The sequence below is a fragment of the Aedes aegypti genome, chromosome 3 (genome assembly GCF_002204515.2).
Source record: "Aedes aegypti strain LVP_AGWG chromosome 3, AaegL5.0 Primary Assembly, whole genome shotgun sequence".
Classification (NCBI taxonomy): Eukaryota; Metazoa; Arthropoda; class Insecta; order Diptera; family Culicidae; genus Aedes; species Aedes aegypti.
Window position 1 is genome coordinate 44,736,611 of NC_035109.1, and position 20,907 is coordinate 44,757,517.

The 20,907-nt window shown below is 39.9% G+C and overlaps 2 protein-coding genes and 1 long non-coding RNA gene across 3 annotated transcripts in view; 1 reads left to right on the top strand and 2 right to left on the bottom strand.

The window, feature by feature from the left end:
* LOC5564277 overlaps positions 1-987 on the bottom strand; it is a 42,820-nt gene extending 41,833 nt beyond the window's left edge. Inside the window, exon 1 of the mRNA XM_021853933.1 lies at positions 775-987. Coding sequence (XP_021709625.1) covers positions 775-853 — 79 coding nt within the window. The 5' untranslated portion in view covers positions 854-987. The remainder of the gene's footprint in view (positions 1-774) is intronic.
* A 77-nt stretch (positions 988-1,064) lies between these two features.
* Positions 1,065-20,755, top strand: LOC5568150 (asparagine--tRNA ligase, cytoplasmic). Its single transcript, XM_001652046.2, has 3 exons — positions 1,065-1,341; positions 18,923-19,790; positions 19,857-20,755. Exons 1-3 carry the CDS (start codon positions 1,323-1,325, stop codon positions 20,629-20,631), a joined length of 1,662 nt encoding a protein of 553 aa, XP_001652096.1. The 5' UTR covers positions 1,065-1,322; the 3' UTR covers positions 20,632-20,755.
* On the bottom strand, positions 1,724-2,721 carry LOC110679412. The gene is made up of 2 exons (XR_002502466.1): positions 2,318-2,721; positions 1,724-2,239 (listed from the first exon to the last, which is right to left on the bottom strand). It is a non-coding gene; the product is annotated as an uncharacterized LOC110679412 (long non-coding RNA).
* Positions 20,756-20,907: the final 152 nt, after the last annotated feature.

Here is a 20,907-nt window from a genome sequence, read left to right on the forward strand (position 1 = left end):
CTGCGTGTTGGGTGACAATTTATTCACTGCTCTGGAGTAGGTATATAGCACAGTCTGTGTACATAGTGTTCTAGGGAATTGAATGCTAGGGAACGGTTTTCGGGGAAATGGTTTTCTGTATGTTATAGAATCCAAATATAATGTCTGTATATTTCTGATCATGGATCAAGTGTCCCCAGCCTATATACCGTCAGAGCACCAGTAGCCCGCTCACAAGTTTAAAAAAGTAAGGTTTCTTGAGAAAATGCTCACCATATGCTTAAACATATCCATTCGAAATATGCTAGTGGCTAAAGTTTACAAATTTATTATGTATCCGGTAGAAATTAAGACCAACATTTATTTATAATTATTTTTTTCTCGGGCACCGTGCATCGCAGCTAATATTTGAATAGTGCGCTGTGTTAATAAAAATCGTAAGAATGCAGCGCCACACTAAAAAACTTATTTCAAAATGCGGCGAGTTGAGGCGCGTCGCGAGTCTCACTGGCGCGATCCGGTTTGGTGGCGGTGCGACAATACTTTGTTTAAACTCATCTTTTTTCAGTGTGAGCGGGGTACTGAAACATGACTGGATACTGGTGCACTGATGGTATAATAAATTTTATTCTGAAAAGAAACACGTAGAGATCATGTTTCCCAGGAGAACGATTCAACCCAGTTTCCCCTATTGATAAAATGTACTGCCGACCAAGGCCAAGGTATGGTATACACTTTCTGGGGGAATGTTTTATTTAGAATGATTTTAATTTGCTAGAATTGAGGAAAACATACCTTCTTTCTTGTTTTTTGTTCTGCATGGGAACGTATTCAGCACCGGAGGGACCAGGTCTCTTCTGTTCCACAGCTCCATAGTTTTCCGGACCAAACCAGAACTGTAACTGTTCTCTGCTGTATGTAGCTGTAACTGATTTTCGCGACTAAACGAACGACAACCCAAAATAAACAGAGCACCGCACCGTCATGCGAACATCAACAACATAAACACGTGCGTCGTTAACGGGCGGGCTTGGCAAGGGGATTACTTGGCATACGCAAAAACGTCGACCTAATCAGGCATCAGAATGACATTCCGCTGTCATTCGTCTTTTTGCACGCACACTTTCGGTGCGGTCTCCGCGGCAGTGGTTCGCTTTTCCACATATGCAGCAAGAGCTGTACGGCATTGCAACAGAAATTGCAGATCTCTGATAAAGTTCAGACCCTTCCTTTCGGGAGATAAGTGCTGCTGATACATAAATTGCTATCACAAGGTGCTTCTTGCGAATAGTTAAAGTGAGTGTTCTGACCAGTCAACAGCTGCATCAGAAGCAGAAGCAAGGATGGAGAACCTAACCATACGTAAGTACCGCCTGATTCTGCACCCGTGTCTGATTCGTTTTGATGATGTGTTCAGGGAATCGATTGTTTTCAGTATCCGACACTCGCGACACTGTTGGAAAAAAACATAAAGCATGGAAAATCCCTATTTGCATACTGATTGCAATGTTTGCAGGGCAATAATAATGCGCAACTAAGTTGCTACTAAAATTATTTAACTCTGGATACTTTATTCAAAAGGGCGAAACTAACAAAAAACAGCAAATTGAGTTAGAAGCTGAGCTGGCATCATTTTGCATCGTACTTGCCAAAAAATCCATAAAATTTCATTTCTTTAGATTCCACGTGAAATAAATTATGAAAAACAAATGGGCGTAATTGAATTTTGATTGTTTTTTTCTTTGCGTGCAATTTCGCCCATTTCCTCCCACACAAAACAACGATGACAAAAGGGCTAATTTGAATTCTCTTTTCAATTCAGGGCTCTTGATGAAATATGAGCTTATGGTCAAAGATTGTTAAATAAATTGTATCTTATTTTTTTGCCATCAGTTACTATGAGTGTTAATTCAAGGCGCTTGCATTATTTACCCTAAACTGAGAGGTAGAAAACATGGTATCGTGCGACGAATTATGATGGAATACTTTGGTACATAAATCGCACTTAGCCTTGCTAGATAACACATAGTGCGGTGAACGTAGTCCTTTATTCTGTTCACTGCTCATCACACTACACCAAATAAACAAAATAGTAATAAAAATCGTAACATACCTTCGCCGCTATGGGGTTTAAAAAGTTGCCCCCGTCTGAATTTCTGACGCAGGTGATCCGACACCTTCCCATACAGACGAAAGTATATGCAAAGACGCTTCATCCTCTGGCCCAATACGATTCCTAGAAGGAATTCTATATGCCTGGCTGAAAAAAAAACATATGTTCTGTAGATGTTGTTTTCGATGATTTGGGTGGTATCCAATGGTTTGTGAGACCACTTACCTTCGGCTTCTCCTGACAACAGCTAGCCTGTCCAAGCGGGCTGTTCCTGCTGCTGAGGACGACGAGGTGATTTTACCAGCGCATAATATTGATTTTTCACAAAAGCTAATAGTTTTCCTTTGGAAAATGTACCGCAAAACTGTTTTGTGCAGAAGGGCGCAATTGAAACTGTTTCCAGCAAAAAGGAAAACAAAGAGGCGAATTTGACAGATGGTTTTCCAATTGGACTCGGTAGGGGGGCGCAATTAGATTTATGATTTGACATAAGGCGGTTATGCTGAAGGGCGCAATCACAACCTATGTTCAGGAATGGGCGTTACTATTTTTTTCTCAGAATTGTAACTGTGAAGCTCGGAATCGATGTTGGCAAGCGGGAGCCCCACGAAAAACCTTTCATTCCATTCTGACGTTACTATAGGAGTGAGGCGTCAAAGTTGTGCCATGCCTACTAGATCGTTTGATGTTCGATCCGCTGCTACATTCTCGGATATCTTTCAACAGGCTTTTGATTGTCAGCCATCATAACAGGGTTGGAAGACAAGATCTATGACAATGTTCATTCAGTACCACACATCCTCCCTCTTCTCAGGAAAAAAAAGTTTTAAGTGATGAGTTTTCACATCGTTTTCGTCATCACGAAAGCTTTTAGGAATTTAAGATATATCTTTCACATCGCTAAGAACTTCCCCGATGTATACTGTCTCATATCTCAACTGTTCACTTGTACATGCGACTTGGAAACATTTTTCCGCTGTAGGATACGGTGTTGAACTTATTGATCGGTTGAATGTCGTTCCATTCATTAGAAACGGCAAGCTAATTCTATGCAATGACATCTCTAAGACGAACTAATTTTGGACAAAATATTGCTATTAATAAACTGACATATACATGTTGAACAGAGTAGCATCAGCGTTTGACTCTCATCTTGTTGTACATTCAAACCACCGTACTTTCACAGAAATACTCACTCGAAGACTTGTTTGGCTGTTGTTACTTGTTTTGATATAACATACCTTGATCTACTAAGTTACTATACATCATTGGGCTTACATATATTATTCTATAGATACATTTTCGACCGCCAGTCGCGCATGCATGTGAGCATCACTTTTATTAGGAACCAATTTGTGACCACTAGTCGCGATAGCAAGTGTACACCACCATTGCTTAGAGCAAATATACGACCACTAGTCGAGCTTAAAACATCAATAATACTTGATAAGAACAAGTATACCACCACCAGTCGAGTTAACAACATTAATAGCAGTTACTAAGAACAAGTATGCGACCACCAGTCCCGGTAGCAAGTGTACACCACCATTGCTTAGAACAAATATACGACCACCAGTCGAGCTTACAACATCAATAATACTTGCTAAGAACAAGCATACGACCACCAGTCGAGTTAACAACATCAATAGCAGTTACTAAGAACAAGTATGCGACCACCAGTCGAGATAGCAAGTGTACACCACCATTGCTTAGAGCAAATATACGACCACTAGTCGAGCTTAAAACATCAATAATACTTGATAGGAACCAGTATACGACCACCAGTCGAGTTAACAACATTAATAGCAGTTACTAAGAACAAGTATGCGACCACCAGTCGCGGTAGCAAGTGTACACCACCATTGCTTAGAACAAATATACGACCACCAGTCGAGTTAACAACATTAATAGCAGTTACTAAGAACAAGTATGCGACCACCAGTCGAGGTAGCAAGTGTGCACCACAATTTCTTAGAACAAATATACGACCACCAGTCGAGCTTACAACATCAATAATACTTGCTAAGAACAAGCATACGACCACCAGTCGAGTTAACAACATTAATAGCAGTTACTAAGAACAAGTATGCGACCACCAGTCGCGGTAGCAAGTGTACACCACCATTGCTTAGAGCAAATATACGACCACCAGTCGAGCTTACAACATCAATAATACTTGCTAAGAACAAGCATACGACCACCAGTCGAGTTAACAACATTAATAGCAGTTACTAAGAACAAGTATGCGACCACCAGTCGAGGTAGCAAGTGTACACCACCATTGCTTAGAACAAATATACGACCACCAGTCGAGTTAACAACATTAATAGCAGTTACTAAGAACAAGTATGCTACCACCAGTCGAGGTAGCAAGTGTACACCACAATTTCTTAGAACAAATATACGACCACCAGTCGAGCTTACAACATCAATAATACTTGCTAAGAACAAGTATACGACCACCAGTCGAGTTAACATCATCAATAGCAGTTATTAAGAACAAATACGCGACCACCAGTCACGGTAGCAAGTGTACACCACAATGGAACAAGTATGCGACCACCAGTCGAGTTAACAACATCAATAGCACTTCATAGAAACAATCATGCGACCACCAGTCGCGCTAGCAATATCAATTGATTGATTGATTGATAGGAACAAGTTTGCGACCAACAGTCGCGTTAAGGACATATTTTGCAATCATTTATCGCGTTAGACATTACTTTTATATTGCAACCACCAGTCGCTTTTAGGGACATTTTTTTTTTATTGCAAACTCCAATCGCGGCAAGAATATTTATTTTTATTGCAACCACATGTCACGTTAAGGACATTTTTTTTGCATTGCAAACACCAGTTGTGTTAAGGACATTTTTTCCATTGCGACTACCAGTCGTGTTAAGGACATTTTTTATGCATTCATACATGTTTTTTTACATGGCATTTATTTAGAACTAATAATGAATTGAGCAGATTTAAATAGTTTGGATCTCACCGATTATCGACACAAAATTCACAAAAAATTACCGATTCAGTATGCTTCACACTTAACTTGTAAACATTACTGGATACACAATGTACTGAAGCAAATAGGAAAGAAAACAATCATGTGCACTATTGGGCAAATTTGACCAAAACATCGATAATACTGAATCGATTCAAATTCGATACGTCGAATCGTTTCGTTTATTCAATCGAATCCTTTGTATCCATTTTTTTTTAAATCGATTCGGTTTTTCCATTCGTAAGCAAATTTACAAGAACAACGGTTCAAATTAAGACCAAATCCCTTGAATTAGGATTTCATGTAGTGCCAACATAAAAAAAATCGATTAATTGGAACGAAAAATCTACTTTTGGAACATCAATTCAAAATCGCCCATGGCTAGGAAAATTTGCACACACTAACATTCAAATATTTTCATCGAAGTAATCTGTTTGAATTCAAAAGCAAAACAAAATATTCACTTCAAAGCCTGCATCGCGCAACTCAAATAGTTGAGGTGATGCTGGTGTTCAATAAGAACAACAACAAGCACAGAGAGAAACATTGCTGCTTCAACGAGTAGTGAAGCGGCTAATACATATTCATGTTATATTTCCTCTTCAATCAGTTTTCTCTTGTTCATAGAAAAATACCACATTGCTGTTTACTTACAGATATATGCCTTTTTTATCAGATTCAAACTTCACTCCACAATCACTCTGAACACATATTTTCACACGCGATTGAAGAAGCACTCGACACAAACACATTTTCTAGTGGACACTCCCGCTTGTTAACGAATCCAGGCACTCCAGGAACACGAAATATTATTCAAAATTCTGGCAGGATCGCCAAATGTGAAGCTCGGAATCGATGTTGGCAAGCGGGAGCCCCACGAAAAACCTTTCATTCCATTCTGACGTTACTATAGGAGTGAGGCGTCAAAGTTGTGCCATGCCTACTAGATCGTTTGATGTTCGATCCGCTGCTACATTCTCGGATATCTTTCAACAGGCTTTTGATTGTCAGCCATCATAACAGGGTTGGAAGACAAGATCTATGACAATGTTCATTCAGTACCACACAGTAACGCAAAATTAAAATAAATAAATGTTAAATTACTTTGAATGATAAAACACCTTACAATGAATGTGGTTAACAGAAATGAGGGTCAAACTATTTCTTCTTAAGAAATAGGGAATTGATTATCCGTTGGAAAATTTCATTCGATGGTTTCTCATTTTGGCGTCGATGTCAATTTCGCCCATTTGAAAAAAGTGCACAGAACTAATCCTGTTCGAGGATTTTGAAGTCAACTAAGGATCAGGGATGATTGTTATAATGACTCATATCCAAAACATCCAACCAGTTAGTAAGCTTCCAACTTCGTATTTTTCTATGGAACGTCTACTAATGTTGGTTCATTCTTGCCCTTTTGATTTAGATTTATGCTTTGTAGAGGTATACCAAAGACGAAATGAAACATAGTAGTCGGGTTCAGATTGCGTACCAGTGCTAGTACTGCATTTGGTCTCTTAATACTGCAAAAGGTACCCAAGTTTGGCAGATCGCAATACACTTTTCACGGCATTCTAAATTTTGCTCTGTTACCTCATGCAATACAGCTCTAGGCAATTGCAAGGAACATGGAGGTCTTTATTCGTCTTTGGGTCTACCTCTAAAGCTGCAGCAGTGATTAGCAGGCCCTTCTTGCTGTCTAGCAGAGGCTCTAAAATTTTTCAAAACATGGAGCCTTTTACAATATTCTAGGTATAGCGAGGCAAGTCAGTATAAAATCCCAAGTAAAATCTACTAAAAATGAAGTTATGAAAGACCAACAATAGAAGAGGCTTCAAGTCCGAAATGGGAACAAATGGGGCAGATTTTTGTATAGAAGAGTTTATTCTTAACCCTTATTTTTTGTTGAAAGGGCTGTAACCGCAGTTGCTACTCCGTTATTGCAAGAACAGCTGCTCTTGCACAGGGAACCAGTAGACGCTACTCGGGATCAGTAGCATCCTCATTGTGTAAGTACTGGTGCGCTCATTGCTCATTGCTCACAAACAATAAAGGTGCCGGTTGCGTTCGAATGCGGGTCAATTTGGGAGTGGGCGGAGAATGTTGACGTGTTACTTGGTTTATGAAAACCGAAGATTCCTCTGCACTTCCACAAGAAAACACTGGGAGTTTGGATATGGAAAAGCATTCGCATTGGTGTGCGTCAAAAATATAATTTGAAATGAATACGCCCTTTGGTTCAGAAAAAGGTTTGGGTGCGCTATGCCAACGCGGTCGAAAGAGATCCAACCGGCGGTCTACAGACTCCTGAAGGTCCGTGACAACTTCTCAGGGAACCGGTAAAATTAAGATTAGACAATTCCTTGAGAAATCCGTGAAAAAAGCACTGGATACATTTCAGGAGAAATCTCTTTAGTAAAAAGAAATTTTGGGAAAATGCCGTATATTATTTCTGATGAAACCCTTGTTAAAATCAGGAAAAGAAAGCAGGATCAGGAAAGAAGCATCACACTTTTTTCGTTTGATAGCCTTGACGCCAGCCATCGTCTTCTTTCTGGCGTTACGTTCCTACTAGAACACTACATTTCTTTTGGGTTGCAAACTGAGCTGTAAAGCGTGCGACGGTTGTACAGTCAAACCTCCATGAGTCGATGTTCCATTACTCGATATCGACTCATGGAACCATACTAAAATCAATGTTTCATGGTTACTATGATGGTCCCCTCAAACAGTTTTCCAAGTCATTATTGTTCCATTATTCAATATTTTCATGAGTCGATGGTCATGGAGGTTTGACTGTATATGATTGAAACTGTTATGCCCGTGCCTTGATTACAATCTTGTTTAGATGGTTTTTTCTAGTTTTTTTCCGCAGTAACGATAACAGTTTTCAAAGTCCCTTTTTACTACATCATTCGAGAGTAGCGCTCAGCGTAGTTTGGAACGAATTGGAAATCGTGTTATCGTGGTTTCGGCTACTACCCTGCCTAGGAAATGATTTCTTGGTATAGCAACTTATGGTAGGTTAAACTCTGTTATTAACACATTGATGTTTACAACAGTGTAAAGCTTATTAGCTTGATGAAGCTTGTCAATTATAAATAATTCGTAATTCATTCAATATACAGTATACATTTCAATATACATTCGTCAACTAGGCGCCGGTTATGCATGTTGAGGTATGAGTTTGTGAGAAGTCTACTTAGAGGTCTACTCTGAAATGTCGACAAATTGATTTATGTGGCTTATGGAAATCACCGATTAGGGTAGGTGTACTAGTTATGGACATAATGGTTCCCTATATCGCCATACGTGATAATTTGATTATATTCAAATTTTTTATTCATTCTGTGTGTTTTAGTAGTTTAATATCAATAGAATCTTGATGATAAAACATTCAACAATATTCAAAATGTGAAAGTTTTCGAGAAAACACATAAAGCCAAATAGGGAACCACTGTAGCCATAACTGGTTTGTTAATTTATGGTGAAGATGAATCGAAGAAACATCTAGAATTTTTAAAAGCACGAATCTATAGAACCAAACAGTGATTCACACTGAAGAAGTCTGTAAGTCGCAGACGAAATATACCTATTTGTCATAAGATAAGTACCATGTTGGAATCGAAATTTGCTAGTCTTACTAGAAATTTTCATGTATTTTTATTTTCTTCGTTCTGTTTAAAGTTAAGTGAAGTGTTAAGTGTCAATTAGTTTTTATACATATTGGTATATAAATAGTTAATGTGTAGTCATTAGGGTGAATATAAAACGCAGCCAAAAATTATATTTTCAAGGACACAAACCCATCGTCGTCGTCGGTATTTTCTTTCGCTGATCGACAACTACAGCCGCTTTACCACTCTGTACATTCTTCAGAAGAAGTCGGATACCGTGGACGTTATCCGAGATTTCGTACGTTTGGTGAAAACGCAGTTTGGTAGACCCCCGAAGATCATCAGATCGGATCAAGGAGGAGAGTACCGCAGCGCAGAGTTGGTCAAGTTTCTCAAGCAGGGAGGAATTCAGCTGCAGTTTACGACAGCATACACGCCACAGTAGAACGGAGTAGCGGAGCGCAAAAATCGTTCGCTGGTAAAGATGGCACGGTGTATGGTCATCGATTCTGGGTTGCATTATCGTTACTGGGCCGAGGCGGTTAATACGGCCAACCATCTGCAGAATATGTTGCCAACGAAACCGGTGCAGCAGACGCCCTACGAGATTTGGCACGGTACGAAGCCGGACATGAGCATGATCCAGATGTTTGGTTCGGAAGCTAATGTGCACATCCCGAAGGAAAAGCAGACGAAGCTGCAATCAAAGGCGAAAAAATTGTCGTTTGTTGGGTACTCCCAGCAGCATAAAGCGTGGCGTTTCATCGAATTGAAGACAAACGAAATCGTTTTCAGTCGTGATGCTCGTTTCTTGCCGTCAAGTGATCGAGAGATTCCGGAAGCAGTCGATGAGGAAGTTTTCGTGGTGCCTCCGGTGAAACCGTCCAGCAACATTTGGCATGAAGAGTCGGACGAGTCCGATGAAGATTCCGAAGATGAGCTGGACGCAGATAGTGACGATGAGGAAGAATTCCGTGGGTTTGAAGAAGAATCTTGCGACAATTTGGATCTTGGTTTTGAAAATCCAACAGATCGGAGTTTATATGAAGATGCCAATGGCAGTGATGTCTCTCGACAGGATGGCGAACTAGTTTCGATCCAGGGGGAGTCGACTCATTTGCAGGAGAAGCCGTTACACCTCGTCGGTCTGGAAGGTCAACGAAAGGTATTCCACCTGAACGTTACGTGGCGGATGGCAAACTGACTCGGAGTCAACAGTGTGAACCCCGAAGCTATCAAGAGGCAGTGACTGATCCTGAGAATGGCCATTGGAACTGGCCACTTGACGTCGTTGCCGCCAGGAAGCAAGAACATCGGATGCCGCTGGATCTATAAGAAGAAGCAGGATGAGCAAGGTAAGCTAATACGATATAAAGCGAGATTAGTAGCGCAAGGTTTCACGCAACGATATGGCCTGGACTACGACGATGTGTTCGCTCCAGTCGCGAAGCAAGTGACGCTTCATACACTGCTGACCATCGCTGGACGAGATGAGCTGCAGGTCAGGCACGTCGACGTGAAAACTGCATATTTGAATGTCGATCTCAAGGAGACCATTTATATGCTTTATATGCGGGTACCACCCGGACTACGAGTGGAAAAAGGACAGGTGTGTCGTTTGCGTAAGAGCCTATATGGTTTGAAGCAATCAGCCAGGGTTTGGAACCAAAAGCTGAATGATGTTATGAAGCGACTGGGATTCCGGCAGGCGGATGCTGACCCGTGCTTATCCAGCTTTTTACGCTAGCATGCTATAAATTTCGAATCACCCCTTTCTGACATCTCTTGTCTACACTATAATTTTTTGTGGTTGGATCAAAGTAAGCTTTGAAACCGACAGAGTTGAATGTCCACTGAAGGAAAAAATGTATAATCTGATGTGGATGGCTGTTTCCACTAAATATGATATTGCCCGGTACGCACTATGGTTCTTGAAAGATTATGCAGTAATCTTATTTTTCCATTAAGATTTGAATGGAGAAGAAATAAAATCTATCTATTTCTTGTTCTACATCGAAACGTACATACAGTCGGAGCGCGTTATAACGACATCGCAAGGGACCGTCACAATAGAGAAAAGTCGTTATAGAGAATAGATAAAAGATTGAAATATTTTTCATGGGACCGAAATATGTCGCTATAGAGAGCTTTTGTCGTTATAAAAGTTGACGTTATAACGAGCTTCGACTGTATTTCTGAAATACACATATGTGCAAAAATAATCAAATACTTGTGTTCCCAAATTGGCATAGTGAAAAGCACGTTATACATAGGGCATATTCACAAATTTCATAACGCTTTAGAGGGTGGGTGGGTGTCCTCATGATGTTACGGCTCATACAAAATTTGTTAAATTTTCATACAAAAAACGTTACAAGGGGGTGGGTGGGTATCAAAAATGGCCATTTTTGGCGTTATGAAATAAATGAATGACCACATATCAGAATTATCAACGAGTGATGACTCGATATAATTCACGTAGAATTTGAGGTAGGCGAATTTTAAACACCTAAACCGTAGTTTTACAAATTTATTTCCGTGTTTTTTCAAGTTCTGCCAGATTTCTTTTTCAAAAGAAAATAGTTTGATTGATGAGGATTTCATTAGTCATTTCGGCTATATATTTCTCAGTATGTTGAGGTTTTACTCCGTAATCTGCTCGTGGTAGCAAGAAAATCTGAGGTCGTTGGTAGATAGACTATGTCATTACCTTAGTTGTATTTACTCTTTCTTGAAACATCGGGAAATTTTCTATGAAGCCTAAAATTGTACAAATAAGGTTTCTAATTAATATACGATACATTTGAAGAATTTGAATTCAACGAAATAACATCTGAAAAACAAATGACGTGAACATTTCTGACAGTTGAATCAAAAATCTCAAATTATGGCCTACCTTGCCCAAACCATAAAATACGCAAGCTAGAAGCGTCAAAATCGAATAACCCCCGTAGTTTTATAGCTAGCGTAAAAAGCTGGATATGTGCGGAAAACGAGCGGCTGCACAGTGTATATCCTGGTGGGTGTCTGGCCATTTGGCCGAATGCCGTTTGGCCGAACGCCTTTTGGCCGAATGTCATTTGGTCGAAAGGGTCGTTTGGCCGAATGACGAACAAAAACTAATCAAATTGGGTCCTAAAATTTTTAATGAAATCTTGTTTTTATTCAATAACACGAAAGAGCAACTTACTGCAACTACTTTAGCAATTTTTCCCGCTCAAATAATGGCTATATCATGTTTAAACGTTAATTTAAAAATTGGGTCCATAAATGAACCTTGACACATAAGATCATGTTTGACGTTCGCTTAGTCGACAAAAACACCACAGGGGTTTTAGTTTTAACACTGGGGTTGTTCCTATCTGACATTTCGGAAGGGACACGGAAAACAAAATACACCCAAAATTTGAGTTTAAACCAAAAGGTGTGAAAAAATCTAAAAAAATGTTTTTTGAACTCAAACCAACGGAAAACATTACAAAATTGAGTAAACATGTGTTACTGGCCTAAACTTTAGCGTTTGGCACTAAAATTGGGACAGGGCTTTAGGACCATATTGCTTCAACGCTGATGAGTAGGGTTTAAATATTTTTTTGATGTGCTCATATTTGTTGCTTTATTAGTGCTCCAAGAGAATAATAAAAACGATCCGTTTATTCAGGACGAAGTTGTGAGCTCGCGTCTAATGGTTGATTCGTTTCTGGGTTACCAACGGTATGCTAGGGTTTAAAGTGATTTTCATCAGACATTTTCCAATCTTTTAAACATAGGCTATTGTTTCGATTTGTACTGGTTCCATAACTATTGGCAAAAATTAAGCTTATTTTCAATTGGGAATTTAACCTTCTATAAGGCGAAGTAGGTCGTCATTGAAATTTGTACGCGTCATTGATGATTGTTGCTAATTCATCTCACGATTTCGATTCAAAGAAAACCAGTTGGTTTTGCACTGACACAGCTGAAAAAGTATCAGCATACCTCATGCATGTTAGCGCGTACAGTGATACTTTTTCAAGTCAATATAAACTATCAAGACTGAGTTTTATTACTTTGAAATGCAAGTTGAAAAGTCATCATTGTTGCCAAAACGAATGACGGGCTACTTAGCCTTAAATCATCGGCAATTCTTCGTAGTTATACTGATATACAGTCGACTCTCCCCATCTCGATATCTCTCCCTATGTCGATGATTTCTTAAGTCCCTTCAGTCTGCATACATTTTCACTTTCCATATCTCGATATCCTCCTTATCTCGATATCTCCATATCTCGATGTGTTTCTGTTGATTTTTCGTTCTCAGTTTTCTCTCCGTATGTTGATATGACCAATATCGAAGGTTACTAGACCAAAGTTTTGGGATTCAAAACAAATTAGGAGCGCAACATGACGTCTGTTTGTGTATTACTTTCTTTGCAACGGAGTGTTTTTCAATCTAGTATTCATCCAAAATTTGTTCTTTGTCTCGATCTCTCCCTATCTCGATGGTCCCTTCGATATAAGATGTGGAGAGGCGACTGTAATAATTATTTGCATAACACTCGCTTAAATTTTTATAAGAGATTTTTCCTTCTTTTGATCATAGGCTGTTCTTTCATCTTTGAATATTTTTCGTAGGTTATTGGAATTATGGATTATAATACGCTCGTAAGAGTCTTATTAAAGAACATATTATTAGGCCCAAGGGTTAACTTAGCTGAGATGTTATTCTCCTCTAAGACTAACTCTCACAGCTCACAGCTTCAAAAGAAAAAGTTTAAACTCGTGATTGCTAGAACTATGAATTAATTTACTTCGTACGATTTGAAGCATCAAAGCAAACCGATGCTACAGAAGAACAAATAAGTCCTAGACCGTTGTAGTTACTGTCAAAAGCTGACTACAAATGCAATGCGAAAACCTCTGCTAGCAGCTATGGCCGCTAGCAGAGAAGTGAAATAATTGCTTACATTTAGGTTTTTCTTCTTTCAGCATTGACAGCATGCTAACTGTCAATTGTCTTCAATTTCGGCCAAACGGCATTCAGCCAAATGGCATTCGGCCAAATGACCCGGAACCATCCTGGTGTATGTGGATGATATGCTAATCGCCACTAGCGTGGGGCAAATTTGGTCCGAATATCGATGTTACTGAATCGATGTTTTTACAAAAACATGGTCTCAAAATAAGACCAAAAGCAATTTTATATGGTTTTTTAATTCCTTCAATTAAATTACGTTGGAAATTAAAATTATATATTAAACAATTCAAGTATGATTCAAAATAAGGTTTATAGTTTATCAACTGATTAAAAATTTCTAATTCATTTCATTCTTTTGAATCGAAACAACAAGTCGAATAAAGAAAATCGATTCACTCGTTTTTTTTTTGCTCCTAACATAGATTCAAAAAATCGATTTTCGGAACATAGATTCAAAATCGCCCATCGCTAATCGCCACATCACGTGATGAAGACTATATATATGATTTTTTTTGTGCTGGTTAATCAGCAATTCTTCCAGCAAGACAAAATTTACTGAAACATCCAGCAAAGCAAATTGACATGAGATGACAATTGTTTTGCTGGATAACCAGTATAATAAATTTGAATTTGCTGGTTATCCAGTAATTGAATTGTAAACCGATTTGACAGCTCTTTTGCTGAACAACCAGTAAAACCTATTTATATTTGCTGGTTAATCAGCAAATTGATAATAACAAAGATTGCTGGTTTTTTCAGCACTTTGAGTGTGTTTGCTGAAATTACAGTAATTGAAGGTATTTTTCTTCCATTGAATACAAAGTTTATTATTACTTTTACATATTTTCTTTTATTTTATGTATCGATGCGTGTTTTGGTTACTCATTTTAACCCTTGTAATACTCAAATGATCACGTTTATTTGAGTTGCAACAAGAAACCATTGACCGTGGTCGACGGCTTTGTTGCCTTGAAAACAATGGACGTAAACAATGCATAAAAATTGGCCAAGGATGGATCAAATTTGATGTTGAAATAGTAGTGCTCCAAATCCAAATCAAGAGCCTCTTTGTTTTTCAGCTCTTCCAGAATATTTTGGAGATCGGATTCCATTTTTAATACCTTTTCTTCCGTTCAAACTTTTTCCACCACGAGCAAAACACGGTCGACTTGACGCGGCACTGAGAGACTTTGATTTGACATTTCTGCTTGACAGGCAGAGTGGTTTGCTGTTGTTCAGCAAAAAATGAATTGCTGATAAGTGTTCAGCAATTTACTTTGCTGGTTCACGGCAAAATAGCATGTTGATTGTTGATTGCCAAATCAAATGCTGGTTAGCAGCAAAAAAATAATTACTGGATCCAATCCAGCAAATCATTATGCTGAATGCCAGTTAAACAGCGAAGGTAATGCTGTATATCAGCAAAACAGCGCATTGCTGATATGCTTCCAGTAAATCGAATTGCTGAAACTTGAAGCGAAAATTTGGTGTGTACGAAGGAGTTGTGAAGGCTTTGGCTAGCGAGTTCCAGATTACAACGCTTGGTGAAGTGAAACATTTTTTTGGAATAAGAGTGACGCGGAAAAACAACGCCTACTGCTTGGATCAAAAGGCTTATATCGACATGTTGGTTGCACAGTTCGGACTTGCGGATGCTAAGGGATCACGGATTCCTATGGACGTCGGATACCTACAGCAAAAGGAGGAGCTGGAGAGTCTACCGAATAATGAAAAGTTCCAGAGCCTCGTCGGTGGTTTGCTGTATCTATCAGTAAATACCCGGCCAGACATCGCTATCAGTACATCCATTCTTGGAAGGCAGGTAAGCAAGCCAACGAATGCGGATTGGACGGAAGCAAAACGGGTTCTGCGCTACCCGAAGTCTACGAGTGATATGAAGTTGGAATTGGCTGCCAACAGACAAGAACTTCGAGGATACGCGGACGCAGATTGGACCGGAAATGTGAAGGATCGAAAATCGAATTCGGGCTACCTGTTTTAACCAGATTTCATGGTGTGTAGTAAAAAGGGACTTTGAAAACTGTTATCGTTACTGCGGAAAAAAAACTAGAAAAACCATCTAAACAAGATTGTAATCAAGGCACGGGCATAACAGTTTCAATCATCTACAATCGTGTGTGGCACTTTCATCGACGGGAGCGGAGTACATTTCGTTAGCTGAAAGTTGGCGGGAGCTGCTTTGGCTGAGAAAGCTATTGAAGGACTTCGGGGAGCCTGTACAGGAACCAGTACAGATCTTCGAAGACAACCAAAGCTGCATTAAGATGTTGGAGCAGAATGCAGGACTGAAGCGTTCGAAGCACGTGGACACCAAACACCACTTCGTGAAGGATTTGGCTCAAAATGACAATGTAAATGTAACTTATTGTCCATCGGCGAATATGTTGGCGGACATTACGAAACCGCTGAACAGGGTAAAATTGGAGGACATACGCGAGAGGATTGGATTGCGATCTCTGCGCGATGAGGAGGAGTGATGGCAGCCCTTGCGCCATTCAACATCGCGCGCATATCGAGTGTAGAAGGAGCTGACTGAATGAAGCTCAAAAGTGAATGGAAAGAAGGAAATGAATAAAGCTCATTCAAGTGTTTTGCCCTCAATCTGTAAAGATGTGTTTTATACTGTTCTCTCTGCTATTTTACCCCTCCAATGATACCGTGAAGGCCCCATACTCTGCGCACTTAAGGCTTTTCAATTTTCAAACAGCTGTAATTAATTGAAAACAAAACACAATATTCTGAAATTTTGGAAACAAATACTTATTGATCTTATGTATAAGGAAAAAATATAAAAGCTTCACTAAGTAATGATTTGTATAGCAAATTTTTAATAATTGTTCGTGTTCCTAACTCTGCGCATTGATTTTTGCAATGCTCCTTATTCTGCGCATTTAGGTTCCTAACTCTGCGCACTCGATAAATTCTTTATAACAGTTGAAGTATTTTACTAAAAGCATTACTAGTATTTAAACTCCGAATTAATCTTCATTTTCTCTTATAGGTATTCTACTAAACAGCTCGAAGATTTATTATTATTCATTTTCTTGCTTTATACGGCTTTACGTCCCCAGTGGAGCGTGGAATGTCTCTAAAACAAGTTTACTAAGTGAAGTGAATTTTATCTATAATTCAATTGAATGCCATTAAGTGCAACTCTCAAAACAATCGAAATCATCATATGTTTTCCAAAACATCTATTTAACTTAGTTTTCTAAAATCTAAACCAACGATTAAACCTCGATGTTCCATTACTCGATATTGACTCATGAAACTATACAAATAATCAAAATTATTTTTTTGCATGGTTAGGGAGCATCCAAAAATTACGTCCATCGTTCAGGGGAGGAGGAGTATACGAAAATGTGACAATGCATTCATTAGGTACTGTAAAATCGCGACAGGGGATTGAGGGGACGGAGTGTAGAAATCCTTAAAATATGATAGACGTCATTTTTTAATCTTCCCTTACTATGATGGTCCCCTCAAACAATTTTCCAAAGCATTTCTATTCCATATCTCGATGGTGTCGACAAGTCGATGGTTCCCTTCAATATCGACATATGGAGGGTTGATTGTATGTTGAAAATAACGTTTTATACCTGCTGCGCATAGTAAGGAACATAGTTGAAAAATGGTTCCTTACTATGCGCACTTAAGAAGAATAAGAAAATGAAGAGAAAATAAGTTGCACTTCACCAGTGATGATTGCTCGATAAATAAACTAGTGACTACGTACTAAAAATCTGAATTATATTCTCTTTAGTTTGCTTAAAATGACTTAAGTGATGAGGTACTCCTTTAGCATTTTTGCTAACGGGCAGTCAATTTGGACGTTTTTCAATATTTTTAAAGCAATTTTATTTTGTATTAAAATAATAAACGTAAATTTGTCAAGAAAATCGTTCGCGTACTTTTTTATTACTATTGTAGCAATACATGAAAAATAAATTTAGAACAAAAATGTAAGTATTTTACCAGATTTTGGTGGACTTTGGTAAAAGTGCGCAGAATTAGGAGCTGCGCAGAGTTAGGGGCCTTCACGGTACTCCACAGGCTCCGTTAACGGTTTGGTTTTATTTAGACCCTCCTAACCATTAATTTCTAGGCACGGTACGCATCACATCATAAATTAGGGGTCACCTGTGAGGGGGACTTTTACCACCGGCAGTCCGTAGTGTTAATTCTTAGCCAATTGAAACGACCGTTACCGACACTACGCGGCCATCTAGGCTACTCGGGTAAATGTGATTAATATTGATGATTAACTCCTGATGTGCTCAAGCAGCCATTAAATACAAGTAATCAAATAATATTCAATTGACCGTTTGATCATAAAGCTATTTGAAACAATTATCTTGCTTAAAAATATTGCTCCTTAGTGCCTATATTGACGCAATAAGGGGGGTCCGTAGCCTTGAGGTAACGCTTTCGCTTCATAAGCGGAAGGTCATGGATTCAATTCCCAGCCCCTCCAAAAAAATAACCCGTCCAGCCACCAGAAGACGCCGCACGGAGGACCGTGCTTAGGGGAACACATCCATCCTCCGTCAGTATCAGATGGTGACTGAGACAAACTGACCCACTTCGCAGGCAGCTAGCCTCAAACGACTCAGGAACACGGCAAAACGAACCACCGCAAGAGCAATGGACTATGGCTTATGGAAATCGATTGGACCAACAGCAGAGCACTCTCCTACTTGCTCGGTGGGAGAGCAAAAGAGCGGAAGAGAGTGAAAGCAGATGTAAATATAGATTAGCTAAAAATAGAACTGTATCGGTAAGGAAAATACAGATAAACTGATTCCGGCACAGTAGTGGCCACGAGCACGGAATGCCTTTAAAAAAAAAAAAAAAAAAAAAAAAAAAAAAAAAAAAAAAAAAAAAAAAAAAAGTTTGAACTCTAGCCTCATCTTGTTAAAAAAAAATATATATCTATATATATATATATATATATATATATATATATATATATATATATATATATATATATATATATTGACGCAACAGTACCCATAGTGGAAGGTCTCGACATAAGAAATCAAAAGATTGCGCCATTTAAGGAACCATAATAAGAACATAGCTCCTCTAAAGGAACAGTGTTCCTATTATTAATACAAAGATTTTTGCAGGGAAATTTTCAATGAATCGTGATTTTCATACATTTGAATGATAGAAGGTTTTAAAATTGCATATTAATTGTCCAATATCTCTCGCTTTTTTTTAATTTCCAGAGGAAATATACACTTCGGACGCCCGTGGAAGCGACGAGATCGGCGATGGCACCGCCGAGAAGCCCTTCAAGACGATCCTACAGGCGATGCGTCACGCCGGCAAGGAACCATTCCCAACCATCTACGTCGATGCCAAGGACGAGAAGGCGGAATCTCCGTTCGAGGTAGCGGCCAAGTCCCAGCTCAAAAAGATCCAGAAGCTGTGGGTCCGCGATAGCTTAAAGTCCAGCGAAAAGCAGAAGCGCGAAGCGGAGGACGCCAAGAAGCGTGAGCAAAACCTGGAGGAGGCGAGGAAGATCGTCATCAAGGAAGATCCATCGTGGACGCCGGCCAAAAGGATCAAGATCGTCAAGGGCAGCGAGAACCGCGACATTCGAGTTAAGATCAACGGTTGGGTGCATCGGTTGAGAAGGCAAGGAAAGGGACTGATGTTCATTACGCTCCGTGATGGAACCGGTTTCCTGCAGTGCGTTTTGAACGATCTGATGTGCCAAACCTACAACGCTTTGGTTCTATCAACGGAGTCTGCCGTGCAGCTCTTCGGTACCCTGAAGGAAGTCCCGGAAGGCAAAAGTGCCCCTGGAGGACACGAGCTCCATGTGGATTACTGGGAGCTGATTGGTCTGGCACCGGCTGGCGGCGCCGATACGATTTTGAACGAGGATGCCCATCCGGATGTACAGCTGGACAACCGTCACATTATGATTCGTGGTGAGAACACTTCCAAGATTCTTAAAATGCGTGATGTGATTATGGACGCCTTCCGTGCGCATTACCATGATCGTGGCTATACGGAGGTCACTCCACCAACGCTGGTGCAAACTCAAGTCGAGGGAGGTTCCACACTCTTCAAGCTCAACTACTTTGGGTAGGATGGAACTTAAGCACAAATAGCTTGGATAACTATAATATCTTTTCTATTCTTTGATTTCAGCGAGGAAGCCTACTTGACGCAAAGTTCCCAGCTGTACCTGGAAACATGTCTGCCAGCGCTAGGTGATGTCTACTGTATTGCCCAAAGTTATCGTGCCGAGCAGAGCCGCACTCGTCGTCACTTGGCCGAATACAGCCACGTTGAAGCCGAGTGCCCATTCATCTCGTTCGATGACTTGTTGGATCGTTTGGAAGATTTGGTGGTTGATGTCGTAGATCGGGTCCTTAAGTCGCCATGGGGCCATATCGTTAAAGAACTCAACCCCGATTTCGTTCCACCGAAGACACCATTCCGTCGCATGAACTATGCCGATGCGATCGTCTGGCTGAAGGAGAACAACGTTACCAAGGAGGATGGAACTTTCTACGAATTCGGAGAAGATATCCCGGAAGGACCGGAGCGGAAAATGACCGATACTATTAACGAACCGATTATGCTGTGCCGTTTCCCGGCCGAAATCAAGTCCTTCTATATGGCTAAGTGCCCGGAGGACCGAAGGCTGACCGAGAGCGTTGACGTTCTGCTGCCGAATGTCGGAGAAATCGTCGGAGGATCTATGAGGTCCTGGGATCACGAAGAACTGATGGAGGGCTACAAGCGCGAAGGAATTGACCCCAAGCCGTACTACTGGTATATTGATCAGCGTGTCTACGGATCGCAACCCCATGGAGGATATGGATTGGGCTTGGAGCGTTTCATGTGCTGGTTGTTGAACAGATACCACATCCGCGAGGTATGTCTTTATCCCCGTTTCTTGGACAGATGCAAACCCTAAACGAGTTTACGAACGATGCATTTCTGTGCCCGCATTTATAATCTTTATTCAATTTAACGCTATTATCTTTTCGCGATTATAAATGTGACTTGGAATAAACAGGCTCTAAGTTTAACGCTTGCAATTGTGCGTACGATCGTTCATATCACCTTCCTTGTGCTTCGGAATTCCGAAACTACTTCGTTTGCAAATGATTATAATTGATCATTGTAGTGAAGAGAAATCTGTAGATTGCATTGGATATCTCTAAGGGGTTTCATAAAAGTAATAGTTCCA

Coding starts and splice junctions, on each gene's coding strand:
- LOC5568150 (XM_001652046.2), top strand. Junction 19,791..19,856: donor TTCAAGCTCAACTACTTTGG/GTAGGATGGAAC, acceptor CTTTGATTTCAG/CGAGGAAGCCTACTTGACGC.